The following is a 17,581-nucleotide window of genomic DNA, read 5'->3' as shown; positions in this document are numbered from 1 at the left end:
CGATAGAGTGAAGCCGCGGAATTCGAAGCGCGAAGTGGCGAGGGTTCACTGTACATCAATTGTTATTGGAACAAATGACCTTATTAATATCCAAGGTATATTAAATTAGTATTTTCCATGAGAAAAATCAACTCAGGTTTGTGTCCTCTAATCATACTTATTCAATCTGCATGCTGAGCAAATCATCTAAGAAGCTGGCTCGTCTGAAGAATACACCATGGGGACTGGAGGAAGTCTCATTAGAAACCTGCCATATGCAGATGGTACAACCTTGCTTGCTCAAAGTGAGGAGGACCCTCACTTGCTGATGATGATCAAGGGTTGCAGCCGCAGTATGGATTACAACCCACTGTAAAGAAGACCAAATTCTCACAATTGGACCAAAAGGGAAGGTCATGAAAAATGGGGGAAAGGCTGACATTGTCAAGGATTTTGTCTTGCTTGGATTCACAATGAATGCCTATGGAAGCAGTAGTCAAAGAGATCAAAAGATGTGTTGCATTAGGTACATCTGCTGCACAAGATCTCTTTAGAGGGTTGAAAAGCAAGGATGTTACATTGAAGACTAAGGTGCGCCTGACCCAACCCAAAGTATTTTCGTTTGCCTCACATGCATGTGAAAGTTGGGCATCGACTAAAGAAGACCGAAGAAGAATCAATGCATTTGAATGGTGATATAGGAGAATAATATTGAAAGTACTATGAATTACCAAAAGAATAAACTAATCTGTCTTAGAAGAAGTACAGCCAGAATGCTCCTTAGAGGCAAGGATAGTGAGACTTTGTCTCAAGTACTTTGGACATGTTGTCATGAAAGACCAGTCCCTGGAGAAAGGCATCATGTTTCCAAAGTAGAGGGCAATGAAAAGGTGGAAGACTCTCAAGGAGACGGGTCGACAGAGTGGGTGCAACAACGGGTTCAAGTACAGGAACAAGCATAGGCTGGCTCAGGACCAGGAGGTATTTCATTCTGTTGTACACAGGGTCACTGAGTTAGGACCAACTGGACAGCACCTAACAACATCTTTGGTGGTGTAGTAGACTGTGGATAGAGCTGCTAACCACAAGGTCAGTAGTTTGAACCCGCCAGTTGCTCTGAGGGAGAAAGATGAGGTTGTCTGCTCCTGTAAAGATCTAAGGTCTTGATAACCCAATGGGGCAGGTCTACTCTGTTATTTGGTCTTTTGTAAAATTAAAGGAATTGGAATTAACTCACAACAGTGATTTGCTTGCTGCTGTCTTGACACAGATTGCTGTAAGATTTGCTTCCCTTCACTGAGACACAGCTAAAAATAAAAGTCATACTTGGAATGTGTGATAGTTAGGGTTTTGTGAGCTTAGCCTGTAAATCAGGCCACAGCTTGATTTGAGGATAGCAGAGATAAATGGCTGAGGCTAGCCTCTTCCTTGTTTTCTCCCCGGAGGTGGGTCACACTCTCTCTCCCTTCACCTTCCTGCTATTTAATCCCCTGGAAAGCTTCCGCAGCCCTGCCGAGCCCTGCATTTTTTCCACTTTCTGTGTTTTGGGAGTGTTCAGAGGCCATCAGCCAATGAGGAAACGAAGGAAACAAAGGCCCAATCGGAATTGACTGGAGGGCGGTGAGTTTGGTGTGAGGGGTTTAACAGGGATGGACCAAGCTTCTGAAACCAGGCCCCTCCAAGGCTTACCTATGACACCATAATGCTAAGAAACCCACATTTCCGAATCCTCAACTCTACATTCGTGTCCCAGAGGTAGCAAAAAGCAATACTGCCCTTAGAATGAGCTGTGCAGAGCAGGGTAAAAGGAAAGGACAAATGAGGGTCTGAGAAAGTTATAGTGAAAGGCTCATCTGTGGAGTAAACCACCCACCTCCGAAATTATAAACGAAGTAAAAACGACTGGCAATGAAAAGGAAACAGGACAGAGAGTGTGCGACCCGACTTGACCGCATCTGAAATTAATTCTGCACCTTTCTTCTGGGGGTTTCACCTTTCCTAGGCTGCTTTTGTTCCTAACTTGCTGGCGCCTCAAACGGAGGCCCAGCTGGGTTTATTGTCACTCCCGGACTTGACACTGTCTTTCCAGGCCCCGTTCAGTCGTAGTGTCCAGTCCGCACAAAACGATTTAGCGAAACAAGTCCCCTGCCAACCCCAAGCTCTCCAGCTCTGGCTGGGCCTCCGGCTGGCTCGCTAATTGCTGCTTGAAGACTTTGCAACTCTTATCTGCTGGTTGTTGTCATTTAGGACACTGATCGGTTACCTATTTTTGGAGAGAACTGCACATTGTACACATATGCGTGTGTGCATAGCCGGAAGCACAGGATGCTCACCCACACACTCATATGCACTCATGGCCGCTTGATGCCCTGGTCTCAGGTGGCTGTTGCCACCCTGGGTGTCCCTTTGCTGCTCACAAATCTATTTGCCTGTGTGGTCACGTGCTGTCTTTCCGGCCTCTGCTTTTTTATACACCAAACCGCAGGGTCAGCAGTTTGAAAGCCGCCAATCACTTTCTACTCCTGCGAAGAGTTCGTTTGGGAAATCCCCCGGGGTCATTCACTCCATCCTGCCCCATAGGGTCACTATGAGTCCCGCTCCACTACGTGGCAGTTTGCTTGTTTTCGGCAGGAGCCCCAGTGGTTCCGAGTTGGGCTGGAACGGCAAGGTCGGCAGTTTGAAAGCATCAGCCAGCAGCTCCGCGGCAGCACGAGGCAGGAGCCCGACCGCAAGGAGTGGGTGAAGGGCGAGTTTTGCCCTCCCACTTCGTAGACAGTGGGTCGAAATGGGCGTCAGTAGGTAGCGATCAGGCACAAGGGGACCGGGGCAGAGGAACCCGTAAGTTACAGAATCTGGGGGAACAGGAGGAAGCCATCTGAGGCTCTCAAACTCGTTCTCGCCGGAGTAAAAGTACACAGAAAACCTTTGTTAGCGAAGTTGTCCGGAAATCACGTCCCTCCCCCAAACTCACAGCCAGAGAGTCCATTTTGACTCAAATTAGACAGAGAGCATCTCCCGCCGGGGAGGCAGCACCCCCAGCTCCAGTCCCTTGGCCGCAGTTGGGGAGCAAAGAAAACCTGGAGGCGGGGGGTCCTCCTGGCCTTTGCAAGCTCGCAGGAGTGTTTCCACCGGTCGGTCAGCCAGGAGGCACGCCGCCGGTTGCCAGGAAACGCCGCCAGCCGCCTGCTCCAATCAGCACGGATCTCTTTGCGTCCAATCAAAGGAGCCGGCGGTACTGTGGTCGGAGGTGAAAGGTCAGACTGCTTTTTGGCGGCCATTTCTCTCGTAGCGCCGCGACGCGGGGCCTAGATCCGCTGCTTCAGTCACGAGGGCCGGGCGGCAGCTGAGTCGGCGGCGAGGAGCCTGCACCGCTCGCCGGGAGTCGCGATGGTAAGGCGGGCGTGAGTGGCCGGGAGAGCGGGCGGCCGAGCCTGTCCGCCAGGCCTGCCGTGGTTTCGCGCGCTCCCCATTCATCCGGGCGAGGGCTTGGGGCGCTCGTGCTTCGCGAGCCGGGGACTTTGCGAGGGCCCCCTGGTGCCTCTCTCTCCCCGGGGGCTTCCTGCTTTCCTTGGCCCCCGTCTCAGTTGAGCCTCGCCCCGACATTCCCTCCTGCCTGCGACCACGCGCCGGAGGAGAGAAGCGGTGGGGCGCGCCAGGAAGCCCTTCCATTCATTTGATGGAGGCGCCGCAGCCCCCCGGGCAGCCAAAGCACAGTCCTTGGAACGGTCATTTGTTCGTCCCGCCAACCTTCAGTGAGCTCGCGCGCCCCTGAGAAGCCGGGCGACAGGCACTCATCAGATCGCAGCAAATGAGCATAATGATGGGTGCCCCCGAACCCGGTTGCTTCATACTTGTTAGCTAGGCGGTCAGGGCTTTGGCCCGAGGCTTAAGTGGTCTGAAACACGGCCCCTTAAGGAATAGGAGGAAGAGGATGTTAAGTTATTGTATGGGTAACCTAGAGAGAGCGAGAGGAGTGAAAACTGCCCATTCAGATCGCTCAGAATATGCATATCCAGAGCGTTGTGTAGACACGTTTCTTGGTTCCTTTTTACATTGGGCCTGATGAGGATGCAGCTGAGTGAAGGAGAAAAGTATGAATTCACTGGGAAACCAACTGATCTGCTGAATAAACAAGCATTCAGTGAGTGCCCACCACCTGCAGCAGGCCCAGTGAGGCACTAGTGATTTAAAACACCAACACTGCCATGCCATCACGTTGATTCTAACTCATAATGACCCAGTAGGACAGGGCACAACTGCCCCTGTGGGTTTTTGAGACTGTAACTGTATTGGAGTAGGAAGACTCATCTTTCTCCCCCAAGGAGCTGCCACTCAAAATGTAACCACTACCTTTATGGGAGTAGACAGCCTCATCATTCTTCCTCCAAGAGGCTGGTGGGTTTGAACTGCGGGCCTGGTGGTTAGCAGCCACTACACCAACAGGACTCATTGCCACTCCTGATACAAAGTCAAACACAACCTAGCCCTAGCCCCTGGAATCAAAGTGGGATGTTCTGGCCCCAACATCTATAGCCTCCTTTGGGAAGCGTTGCCAACACTGACGTGTTATCTCTAAGCTTACCTTAGGGGTCTCCACTAACCTCAGTGCCTGCAGTTCACTTCTACTTTGCTCACCTGGGGTTTCCATGAATTGAAGCTGACTACAACAACTGTTTGATTGGAGCTCACCTGGTTGCTTTCGCCTTATCTGCTTTGATAGCTGTGGCTTCCTCTGCCTAGTGGTATGACATGTTGCCCTCCCTGGAAACATTGCTCATCCATTAAAACAGACATTATTTATTTCAGATGTCTCCTCTCTCCCATGGACTGGGTCGGTTCTCACTGCTGATCTCGTAATAAGTTGCATTTATTTGTCGATCACGCTCTCTCCCTGGCCCATGACTGTCAGCTTTTTGAGGGCTGTAGCTATATCGTCTTTATTTTTCCTAAGTGCCTTCAACATTGTTTTTTGAGAGCCTAGAACAGTGGTTAAGTGAATAATGACAACCACTGACAGTGTAGAAGATGAAACTGACTAATTGGTTGGTTAAATTTTCCTGATGCTTTTCAACGAATAGTGAAAATTATGTAATAATTTTCATAATTTAAAAGTGAGAGGAGTCCAGAATTGGCCTCGTTTGTTATTGCTGTGGTGCTGTTGAGTCCGCGCTGATGCATCGCCATGGCAACCTCATGTCCGAAACGTCTCCTGGTTCTGCACCATCTTCACGTTGATGCTGTGGTCGAGCCCAGTGGTGTAGCCACTGTTTCAGCCCATGTTTTTGCAGGTCGTCGTCTTTTTTGTTGTCACTCTATCGAGCAGGATGCCCTTTTCTTGGGATTAATTAGTCCTTCCTCCCTTTCTAAGTAGCATGTATCTTTGGGCTATTATAAAGTATCAGTTGTTGAGTTGGTAGGGGAGAATGGGTGGCAGAAGCCCCAAATTCACCTCCTCTCCCTTTTTTTCTTTGCAGAGTTTACCCCTCAATCCCAAACCGTTCCTGAACGGACTAACAGGAAAGCCAGTGATGGTGAAACTGAAGTGGGGAATGGAGTACAAGGGCTACCTGGTGTCTGTAGATGGCTACATGAACATGCAGGTAAGCTCAAGAGCTAGCAGAGATTTTAAAGTGGCATTTACTTTGTTCCACCTTATTTTGAGGGCTTCATGTGGTTTATAGGAATGCATGCCATGAAATCAATAAACATAAATCATAATCAGGAACAAAGCCAAGGCCAGGAAGATTTCATAACTGTTCTTATACAAGATCCAAGACATGACATGAACCGACAATGCAGCCACTGATGAGTCGTATATATTGTAAAGGTTACCTAACCAGGTGTACCGTGACTCCATGTATTCCAAGAGTAAGTAAAAAAGTGACACAGCTTCCTAGTGACCAAGTCAGAATGAGATGCAAAATGTATCCCTAACTAACCAACCACACTGATAAAATTTTGATTGATTTCCTCAGTAACAATTTATTGAGCACCCTTATGTGCCTTGCCTGGTGATTCTAGCAATGAACCAAAAACAAAGGTCCCCGCCCTTAAGGGTCTTATGTCTTAGTGCTTGGAGGTGGTAATGGAGTTTGATGCCAGGTAATGATGCTTTGAAGAGAAATAGAGCAGAACAAAGGAATCGAGTGACCGTGTGTATCAATAGTTAGATGGCCAGAGAAAGCTTCTCGGAAGAAGAAATTTAAACAGACTGGAAGCAAGCGTGTGAGGCAGGTATCTGGGGGAAGAGCATCCCACTTTGCAGGAGCAGGCAGCCAGCAGGGACTACAAAGGCGCACGCACAAAGACCCTGTGGTGGGCCCATGCTTTTCCATGTCACAAGAAGGTGACAGCAGCTCTTTCAGAAGCAGTTAGGAAGAGAATGATAGAAAGTTCTGTTGGTCTGATAGCCACGTACAGTCTTTCAACCCCTGGGAGGCGCTTCGTTTGTTTATCTATTTTAAGTGTGATAAGTATTGTGAGAATTAATGTATAATATAGAAGCCAATTAAATGCTGGGGAACTTTGGCCCCAAATCACTATTTTCAGAATAGGTGATCTTAAACTATATTATTTCTGATGTTTGTTACATGTAAAACGATTTGTCCCTTAGCAGCCACGTCCTCTGGATATGAGGATGCTTTATGTTTTCTATGAAAGAGAATAGAACATCCAGTATCTGCCTTCATGTATTGAACGATTGTAAATGCTCGTTGAGCCTGTTCTTTGCCACTTGCCTGGTTATCCCCTCTCCTTTCCTTCATTGCTCTTGTGACCTCCAGATGGCACTGATTGTGGTTGGTTTTTTTTAATTACCAGTAAAGTTAGTTCCCTATTTGAAAGAAAGTTAAGTATTTTTCATAAAATTAACAACATAGTTCCTGTAAATAACTCCACACGGCTCTCAATTTAATCATAATATATTGTGGGTGTAAAAGTGGTTTAGTTCTTTGTGTTTGGTTGTTGACCAAAAGATTTACTATTTTAGCCATAGATTTTGTATACCTTTTTGGGTACCTAACTATGAGTCACAACAGTATTAGGGAAAGGTCAGTACCTAGCTCTCGAGAGCTGAACTCTAGGGAAAGTTCATCTTATTTGTGATCAGAGACTATCTTATTCAGCATGCTCTTTCAGTGCCCCGTAGGAGAAATATAACCTAGGAGATTTTGGAAATTATGCTGAAGCTTTATTATTGTGGGGGGGGGGGGGGGGGGCTTTGAAACTTTTTTGGAAAATGGAATAGCATTTTTCCATGAACATTTTTTAAGCCCTCCTGTATAACATGTTCTATGTCAGTCAATGTTAACTTTAGGGGATATTTGTATGAAACCCCAAAATACTACCTTGGCAATACTCTCTAATTATTGATTATAGATTATGTGAGTTGTTGATATGGAAAAGTCTCAGTTAATTAGTTCTTTCACTGATATTAAATGTGTTGTTACAGTATTTTTATCTTGTGGCATGTTGAGCTACTAACTGCAAGGTCAGTGGTTCAAACCCACTCGCTGCTCTGTAGGAGAAAGAGGAAGCTTTCTGCGCCTATGAAGATTTATAGCCTCAAAGGCAGTTCTACTCTACCCTGTGGGATTGATATGAGTCAGAAACTGCATGACAGTAGTGGGTTGGTTGTTTATAAATTATACTAATAAATTTCCTTTCTATTTAAAGCTTGCAAATACAGAAGAATACATAGATGGGGCATTGTCTGGACATCTGGGTGAAGTTTTAATAAGGTAACAAAGTAGTACGATATGTAAGAAATTACTGGTGAGCATTAGATGTACTTATTTAAATGTACCAGTGTCTCTCAACTTCAGAATTAAGAATTGTTATTAATAGTCAATTGGACATCAGTGTCATTGAAATTGTTAAACTTGTCAAAGGTTTAAAGATGTCACAGCTATTATTCCGATCGCTCTTCCTGAGTTGAAACTTCCTAGGTCTGAGCTGAAGGGTCTTGGGTTTTCCCTGCCTCTCCTGTAAGAGCGTGGCTCAGTACTAGGTAGGTTTTGGTGCTATTGGGGTCTCCAGTATACTACAGAACTAACCGCAAACTGCCACGCTCCCTTTGGAAGCTTCAGATGCCATTTGTGACAACTGCATGTTAAACATGAATGCCACGTCCTTTTAGCTCAAGCCAATGGTTAAAACTTCTTCAAAAAGTGAAAGAAATAATAGCTTGTAAATTTAGCTTTCTGTATTTTTTTAATAAGATAGTGCTTCTGAGCTATCTGGTTTTCTGTTGGAACAACCAAAAATGGACTATTTTTCTTTTTTGCAGGTGTAATAATGTTCTTTATATCAGAGGTGTTGAAGAAGAGGAAGAAGATGGAGAAATGAGAGAATAACATCTTTTGTGGGTTTTTTATATGTATATTTCTAGGCAATAAAGATTTGTTTGTTTTTCAAGTTGACTTTTGAATCCTTCATGTTTACATTTGAATTATATTTAGAAAGGTCGAGTAGTGAAACATTTGAGCTATTATTCACAGAACACATTGTTTTTTGACCTTTATAAATCTCAGCATCATCCTAGTATTATTACATGTAGTATTTTACTTAGTAAAATACTAAGTAAGTACTCAGTAAGTTGCCTGTTAACTCTCTGTCATGATGATAAGCTAATGAATGCATATTATATACCTAGGCACCTGAGACAGCTTGGCACACCACACAAAAGGTAAACTGAGCATGGTGGTAGAGCATGGCAGGAATTGTGAGTTGTCATTAGGTCAAAGCTTGGTTCTCCCTGAAAAGAACAGCATGGGAAATAAAAACAATCTCACAAAATTGTTCAACAAGACATTCCTATAACCTTTAATATCAAAGCCTTGCTCAAATCGGTCAGACCAGCAGAGGACAGAATAGTGCCCTTACTGAAAACCAAAATCCGCAAAATGCCTAAAAAACATTGCAATACGATGCCTCACTGGCCCATTCAAGTAAAAAAATACTCTTCCTCCAGGTTTTTTGTTGTGTCACCGCCAAGTTGCAACACACGCTTGTCATCGGAAAGAGGTCTTGAGCGAAAGATGAGTCGTCTTCCCAACTGAAAAAGGAAAGCAGACTACTATTATCTGTGGTAGGCAGTTGTCCACTGGGATATCAATAACATGCTAGTAATAACTTACAACAGTACAGTTTAGAATATTAAATCACGGCACAAAAAGACCTGGTGGATATCCAACATGCTAGGCAAAATTAACAAATGGAGCCACCCATATTACACAGAAGATGTTATTTTTATAGGTAAGGCCATCAAATAGAATATGGCAAAACATATATATATATATGGCCTGGTGAACTTGGAAAAACCCTGTTGACAACATTTCTCAGTAAGTGCCATAGCTATTTTGCCTTTAATGGTTCGAAGAGATGACTTGTTGAAAAGTTGATTGGAGTTGATATTTTGTTAGAACAGTAGGAAGCCACGCACTGTTAAACACTGGCCTTTTTTTTGAGTCGTGTAGGTGTTTCTACCAGGAGTGGCTTAGAGAAATTCCTAAATTCACACTTATTTTCTTTGGGGCATAGACTCAAAAATGCACTATTCGAATGGTTAGTTTTTCTCTTAGCATGGTCTTGTTTGTTTTGCTGTTGGCTGAGTTTGTGTAAATTAAATTGAAGAAATGGTGTGGGGCCATACCTGACTTTGAGCTACACAAGGTGGTAAGGGCCACCCAGTCGGTTCCCACTTAGCTACCTGATGTACAACAGAATGTAACACTGGCCAGACCCTTGCCATCCTCAGAGATGTTCCTGTGTTTCAGCGCATTGTTGCAGCTGCTGTATAAATCCCATCTGTTCAGGGTCTTCCTCATCCTTGCTGCCCTTCTACTTTACCAAGCATGATGGCCTTCGGAGGCTGGTCTCTCCTGATAACGTCCAACACACTTGATACGAAGCCTCATCATCCTTGCCCCTAAGGAGTCCTCTGGCTGTACTTCTTCCAAGACTGATTTTGTTTCTTTTCTCTTGGCAGTCCACGGCACATTCGATATTCTTCACCAGTACCATAATTCAAATGCATTGATTATTCTTCAGTCTTTCTTATTCAGTGTCTTAGCTTTAACACACATATGAGGCAGTTGAAAATACCATGGCTCCCACTGGAGATCCCCTTGCAGAGGGGTCTCGGGGAGGAGATGAGCCAGTCAGGGTGCGATGTAACAACGATGAGAAATACAACTTTTCCTCTAGTTCCTAAATGTTTCCTCCCCGCTCCCACTACCATGACTCGAATACGACCTTGAAAGTCTGGCTAGACCAGAGGAGGTACACTGGTACAGATAGGAACTGAAATACAGGGAATCCAGGGCGGATGAGCCCTACAGGACCAGTGGTGTGAGTGGCGAAAGAGGGAGGGTAAAGGGAGAGTGGGTAGGAAAGGGAACCAATTACAAGGAATTATATGTGACCTCCTCCCTGGGGGACAGACAACCGAAAAGTGGGTGAAGGGAGATGTCTGACAGGGCAAGATATGACAAAATACCAATTTATAAACTATCAAGGGCTCATGAGGGAGGGGGAAGCGGGGAGGGAGGGGAAAAAATGAGGACCTAATGTCATGGGTTTAAATGGAGAGAAAATGTTTTGAGAATGCTGTACAAATGTGGTTTACACAGTTGATGTGTGCATGGATTGCGATAACAGTTGTAAGAGCCCCTAATAAAAGGTTAAAAAAAAGAAAAGAAAATACCATGGCTCCGGTCAGACACACCTTCGTCCTAAAAGTAACATCCTTGCTTCTCAGCACTTTAAAGAAGTCTTGTGGCAGATTTACCCAGTAAGCTTTGTATATGTATTCAAGCAAGGCAAAATCCTTGACAACTTCAATCTTTCTTTCCGCTGTCATGCCTGTGGGTCTAGTTACGAGGCCTTTGGTCTTCTTTACACTGAGTTGTAGTTCACACTGCAGGCTGCAATCTTTGATCACCAGCAGGTGCTTCCGGTCCACTTTCAGCAAGCAAGCTGGAGTTCTCTTCCTCCAATCCGATAGCCCAGCTTCTCTGAGCCTTTGCTCAGCATACACATGGAAGGAGGATGGTGCGGCATACAGCCCTGACGCCTCCCTTTCCTGACTGTAAACCATGTCGTAGTTCCTCGTTCTGTTGGTACAACTGCATCTTGATCCATGCCTCATGAGCACAGATGTAGACCTAGCAATGTGAACCACTTAAAATGAGCCGGAGGGACCCACTGAAGCTGTCAGCAAGAATTATTTTCCTGAAGGCACTAGATGGATCGGGTGGCTTCCCCCCACCCAAGCACCGCACACATTGGCATTGCTGTGACCACGAACCACAGACCTTTTTCTTTGGTTGTGCGACGGCCCTTTCCAGAGCCGCTTTTAGCCGTTCTTCCTGGTGTTTTTGTTTTTCTCTCATTTTCTCTTCACGCAACCTGTCACAAGAAGACAAAGACAGTCTCGTAACTATTAAGTGAAATTAAAAAAGGATCTACCTCATCACTACTTGGTCATGAACTTGCCAAATATCAAAAGACCCCTCCCCCACCTCAGAGGGTGAATGAAACTATCACTTCATCATTACGCATAGCTGTGGCGATTGATAAAATTCAGGTAAAATCTCCAGAACAAATTCCATTTGTGTTGCAATAGCCCGAAATCTCATTTTACCATTTTGAAAAGAAATAAAATCCACTTGGATCTTTATCTAAAAATGAGCCTTTTTCTCATTCCACTTCCTCCCCTCCAGCACTTCACAATGTGAATCTGAGTGATGGTGCATTGGCTTAACTGCCATCTATGTCTCTCCCCCTTTAAGCCCGCTTTTATTGAAGTATAACCTACAGACAGAAAAGTACAGAACACTTCTGTAGCTCTATTAAAAACAAAACTGAATCCGTTTTTCTAAGAAACGTGGAGGGGAACTGGACGGAACACCGACCAGGGCTGCGAAGAGCCTCGCTACCATGCAGAGTACGTTGGAACGTGGGTTCTGACAGATGTGAGGCGTCATCCAGTCGACTGACCCATAGCCATCCTATGCACACGAGGGGAACCCCTTCCTGCGCCAGCCTCACAATTGTGCCTCTGCCTGCGCCCATTGTTGAACCACTGTGCCAATCCACTTCTTTAAGGGCCTTCCTCTTGTTCACTGCCCCTCCACTTTACAAAGCATGATGTCCTTCTCCAGGGATCAGTCTCTCCTGACAGTATGTCCGAAGTAGGTAAGAGGAAGTCTCCCTCCTTGCCTCCAAGGAGCACTCTGGCTGTACTTGCAAGACGGGTTTGTTTGTCCTCTTCGCAGTCCACGGTACTTTCAATATCCTTCTTCCGCACAATTTAAACGCATCAGTTCTTCTTCAGTGCCCATCTTCCACCTGCACTTGAGGCAATAGAAAATACCCTGGCTTAAATCCGACGCACATTAGTCCTCAATGTGACCTCCTGTTCTTCCATATTTTAAAAAGGGCTTGTGCAGCAGATTTACCTAATGCAACTCATCTTCTCATCTCTTGACTGCTGCTTCTATGCATTGATTATTCATCCAAGCATGACAAAATCCTTGACAACTTGTACCCTCTCTCCATTTATCATGATGGTACCCACTGGTACAGTTGTGAGGATTCTGGTTTTCCTAACATGGAGTTGCAGCCCACACTGAAGACTATAATCCTTCATCTTCAGCAGCAAGTGCTTCAAGTCCTAGCTTTCAGCAAGCAAGGTTGCATTATCTGCCTATTGCAGATTGTTAATAAGCCTTCCTCCAATCTCGTTGCTACACTATTCTTCACATAATCCATCTTATTTGTTAGCATACAGACTGAATGAGTATGGTGCGAGGGGACAGCCCTGATGCACACTTTCCTGATTTTAAACCCCACGGCATTCCCTAGTTCTGTTCGTACAACTGCCTCTTGGTCCACGTACAAGTTCCACATGAGCACACTGAAGTGTTCTGGAATTCCCATTCTTCTCAAGGTTGTCCATAGTTTACTGTGGTCCACATAGTCAAGTGCCTTGGCATAGTCCAACACAAGTAAACATCTGTTATTCTTTGCTTTCAGCCAGGACCCATCTAATATCAGCAGTGATATTCCTTGCTCCACATCTTCTTCTGAATCTGGCAGCTCCCTGTCAGTGTACTCCTGTAACCCTTGTTGGATGATCTTCAGCAACATTTTACTTGCATGTGATATCAATGACATTGGTGTATCATTTGAGCATTCTATTGGGATGCTTCTTTGGAAAGGGCACAAATATGGATCTCTTCCAGTCAGTTGGCCAAGTAGCTGTCTTACAAATCCTGGCATACACGAGTAATTCCAGTGCTTCATCAGCTTGTCGAAACATTTCAATTAGTGTCTATCAATTCCTGAAACCTTGTTTTTGGCTAGTGGATTCTGTGCAGCTTGAACTTTTTCCTTCAGCACCGATAGTTCTTGCTCATATGCCACCTCTTGAAATGGTGGAACGTCACCTAGTTCTTTTCCGTACAGTAATTGTGCATTCCTTCCATCTTCTCTTGATGCTGCCTGCATCATTCATTATCTTTCCCAGAGAATCTTTCAAGATTGCAACTTGAAGCTGGAATTTTTTTCTTGAGTTCTTTCAGTTTAAGATATGCTGAGTGTGTTCTTCCCTTTGGGTTTTCTAAGTCTAGGTCTTTTCATATTTCATTATCCTCTGACGATATCTTCGTACACTGCCCTTTGAAACATTCTATTCAGCTCTTTGACGCCATCATTTCTTCCATTTGTTTTAGTTACTCTATGATTAAGAGCAAGTTTCATAGTCGCTTCTGACATCCACGTTGATCTTTTACTTCTTTCCTGTCTCTTAAATGACCTTTTGCTTTCTTCATGAATGATGGTCTTATGTCCTCCCACAGCTCATCAGGCCTTCTGTCCTTAGCGTTCAATGTGTTAAGACTGTTCTTGAGATGCGCTCAAAATTCACATGGAATGAACTCAAGGTTTTATTTGGTTCTTATGGACATTTTCATTTTCTTCGGCTTCAACCTGAACTTATATAGGAGCAACGGTGGTCTGTTCCACAGTCTGCCCTTGGCCTGGTTTTAGCTGCTGGTATTGGTCTTCTCCACAGATGTAGTCAATTGTATTCCATCGATGTATATAGTCACGTTTCATATTGTTTTATGAAGAAGTATTTGCTATGAACAAGTCGTTGGTTTTACAAAATTCTAACATTAGATCTCCAGCTTCTATCATCAAATCCACATTTTCCAGCTACTGTTTCTAACTCTTGCATTCCTTCCAGTCACCAATAATTATCCATTCATCTTGACTGCATCTTTGATCAATTTCTGACTAAAGTCATTAGTAGAATTCTCCAATTTCTTCCTCCCTAGATTTGGTACATCAAGTTGAGTAATAGTTGTATTGAGGGATTTCCTCGAGAGCGGATAGATAACAATCCTATCACGGACAGCACTGTACTTCATGGTGAGCTTTGCAATGTCCTTTTTGAACAATGCATGCTGGGCCGTTCCTCTTGATTGTGTTGTTTCTCGCATAGTAAGTCATGTGACCCTGATTCAAAATGGCCAGTACCACCAGTCTCACTAATGCCTAGGCTATCAATCTCTATGCATTCAATTTCATTTTTGGCGACTTCCAATTTTCCTAAATGCATATGTCACACGTTCCAAGTTCTGATCATTAGCAGCTATTTGCAGTTGTTTCAGCTCACTTTGATTCGTGAAGAGCCCGAAGGCGTCACTTCCACAGGTTCTGCCTGACTCATGGCGTCATGGCTGGCTCCATTCTGAGAAACCGGCTCCTCCTCAGTCCCTTTCCAGTGCCCTCTGACCTGAGAGTCCATCCTCCAGCAAGGTTCTATTGCCATCCACTGGACCTTCCGTATCTGACAACATTTTGAAGCCATGCATAAGGTTTTCAGGGGGTCCTTCCTCCGAAGTGGGGAGCCGAGTCCTCCTTCGTTGCCTGTTCTTAGTCTGGAAGCTCCACGGAAACCTGTTCACCTTGGGTGACCTTGCTGGCCTGTGACATACCAGTGACATAGCTTCCAGAGTCCCATCAACACACAAGCCACCACTGTATCACTTGATTTCCGTTTTGACCCATTTTAAAGTTGTTTGGGTTTTTAATATTTTCTGCTTTCTTTGCCGTTGAGGTTTTCCCCTAACTTGTTATTGTTTTTATTAGTGTTTTTGTTTCTTTGTTTGTATAGGTTTTTCAGTCTATGGCATCCACGACAGGGCTAGCTATAGAGACAGTAACTGGGTTAACAGTTCTCAGGAGTATGACCGGGAGGTTGGGGGAAATGGGAAGCTAATAACAAGGAGTATAAGAAAGAAGACAATGTTCTGAAATGGATTGTGTAATGATTATTCAACTTTTCTTGATATGATTGAACTATTGAATTGTGTGATATGTGTGGATTATGTCCCAGGGAAAATGCTTTTTCAAAACCTCCAAAATTAAACCCATTGCTATGAAATAGATATTGATTGGCTCATGGTACCCTCCAGGACAGAGTGGAGATGTTCCATAGGGTTTGTGAGGCTGTAAACCTGCCCCACCTTCTTCCCCCAGAGTGGCTGGTGGGTTTGAACCACTGACCTTGTGGTTAGCATCCCAATTCTTACCCCGCCGAGTCCCTAGGGCTCCTTAGAGTGCTATTAATTATCATAAAAGTTTACTTCGTAGTTAATGTTTATGAATGCTATTTTCAAACTAAAACCAAGAAATGCTGCTTGTCTTTTCCTGAGAAGGAAGGAAGGAACAATGAGCCAGATTCTGAGTCAGATAGGTTTACACTCAGCTCAGTTTCACTAGCTGGAGAAACATGGACAACTTTTCTCACTGAGCCTCAGTTTTTTTATCTGAAAAATGAATAAAATTACCAATGCACCTGTTTAGGATTGTTAAGGAGCCCTGGTGACACTATTAGATAAGCCTTGGACTGTTTACTGCAAGGGCAGTGGTTCAACCCCACAGGCCGCTTTGAAGGAGAAAGATGAGGTTATCTGCGCCCTTAAAGATAGACAGCTTCAGAAACCCCATACATGCTCTCTAAGGGTCAGAATGGCCTCTCAATGGCAGTGGACTTGATATGGCTTTATTTGGGTGGGGGGTGATGGGATTGTTGTGTGGACAAATTACATAAAATGCCTAATCCAATGCCTGGCAGAGGTACTCAATAAATGAGAGCTATTTGGGGGGCTATGATTTAAGTTCAATGTCATACACTTATGGGATGGAACTAGCATGGCGCTTGTGTCCATGAAGGAGATACTTTGTTACTCGTTGCCCACGTTGACTCCACGGGGTAGAGTAGAGCTGCCCTACATAGCTTTCTGGAAACAACTGCCACTGGATTCCCCCTCGCTGTCCCTGCAGGGCTCAACCCACCAGCCTCTGGCTGGGCACTTAGAACCACTGTGCCACCAGGATTCCTCGGGGCTTAGTTGTCTCTAAACAAAGGCAAGATCAACTGCAATTCTCTTTTGAGTGAAAATGATAAATCATTGGAATTGTGTATCATGATGAAAAAAGTTATAGCTATACTTTGGTAATATCCGAGGGAAGAAGTACAGCCAGAAGGCTCCTTAGAGGAAAGAATGGCAAGACTTCATCTCAAGGACTGTGGCCATGTTATCAGCAGAGCCCAGTCCCTGGAGAAGGACATCATGCTTGGGAAAGCAGGGGGTGGGTGACAGGGGAAGACCACTGACAAGATGAATTGGCACAGTGGCTGTGCCAACAGGCCCCAGTACGGGACCACCGTGAGGAGGCCCAGGCCGGGGCAGTTTCCTGCTGCTGTACAGAGGGTCGCCGTGAGTCAGAACGGACTCGATGCCACCTACCCGCAACGCAACAACATACGAGGGACCACAGAACATCTGTGGCAAAGCGTAATGAACAGATAACGGAAAATTTCCATATGTTTTTTGAAGCCCTTTTGTATGTGTTCTCAAACTCCCCAAAACTCACTGCCTAGATATATCGTTTTTAAAAAAGCAAATACGGTCATGATTAAGGTGACCAGATTTTAACATTGGTAAAGCAGGACAAAAGCGGGACACCACTGATAAAACTCCTATCCTGGCGGAATAGGCACATGGCAGCCGGAAACCGTATAGCCTAGCTTGTCGTGCATTCTTTCCAAAAATCGGGACTTTTTAAAAATGCTGCGGGACACGGGAAAAAATTTTAAAAAGCGGGACTGTCCCCCAAAAGCGGGATGCCTGGTCACCTTAGTCATGATTTAAAAATCATCATGAGATCATTCTGTGGGAAAAATAACCTATCATTGAAAAGATTAACTTTTCATGGCAAGTTTGTTTTCTGGGCAATAGCATCACACCAGATCAACTTCTTCCATTCTGGACTTCATTTGTCTACGGCGGGGACAGTATGTCCCATGCATCAGCAACGTAGTGAGCGATAACAAATTACCCAACACCAGGGACTAGTGGCAGTACTTCTCTGCCAAGCACACTGAAGTGCTCCTTTCTATGGATTTTGAAGTTAATCCTCACACTAGCTCCGTGAAACAGGTGCCACCTGAAATAGACGTGCTCTCGTCACCACCTTTAAGCAGAACTGCCACGAGGACACTTTTCCTTGAGGATCCCTGCCTAGC

General features: G+C 44.9%; 2 protein-coding genes across 2 annotated transcripts in view; one reads left to right on the top strand and one right to left on the bottom strand.

The window, feature by feature from the left end:
- Positions 1-3,264: 3,264 nt before the first annotated feature.
- Positions 3,265-8,399, top strand: SNRPF (small nuclear ribonucleoprotein polypeptide F). The gene is made up of 4 exons (XM_045292027.1): positions 3,265-3,369; positions 5,454-5,579; positions 7,654-7,718; positions 8,267-8,399. The coding sequence occupies exons 1-4, from the start codon at positions 3,367-3,369 to the stop codon at positions 8,331-8,333; spliced, it is 261 nt and encodes an 86-aa protein (XP_045147962.1). The 5' UTR covers positions 3,265-3,366; the 3' UTR covers positions 8,334-8,399.
- Positions 8,400-8,923: 524 nt separating this feature from the next.
- CCDC38 (coiled-coil domain containing 38) overlaps positions 8,924-17,581 on the bottom strand; it is a 43,008-nt gene continuing 34,350 nt past the window's right edge. The window contains exons 13-14 of the mRNA XM_013004077.1: positions 11,295-11,388; positions 8,924-9,034 (exon numbers count right to left, since the gene is read on the bottom strand). Coding sequence (XP_012859531.1) covers positions 8,924-9,034; positions 11,295-11,388 — 205 coding nt within the window. The remainder of the gene's footprint in view (positions 9,035-11,294; positions 11,389-17,581) is intronic.

Source organism: Echinops telfairi, unplaced genomic scaffold (assembly GCF_000313985.2).
Source record: "Echinops telfairi isolate 266 unplaced genomic scaffold, ASM31398v2 ScPeMD7_2;HRSCAF=8, whole genome shotgun sequence".
NCBI classification, from domain to species: domain Eukaryota; kingdom Metazoa; phylum Chordata; class Mammalia; order Afrosoricida; family Tenrecidae; genus Echinops; species Echinops telfairi.
The sequence above is the reverse complement of the archived record's forward strand: the minus strand, read 5'-3'. Positions and strand labels throughout refer to the sequence as shown.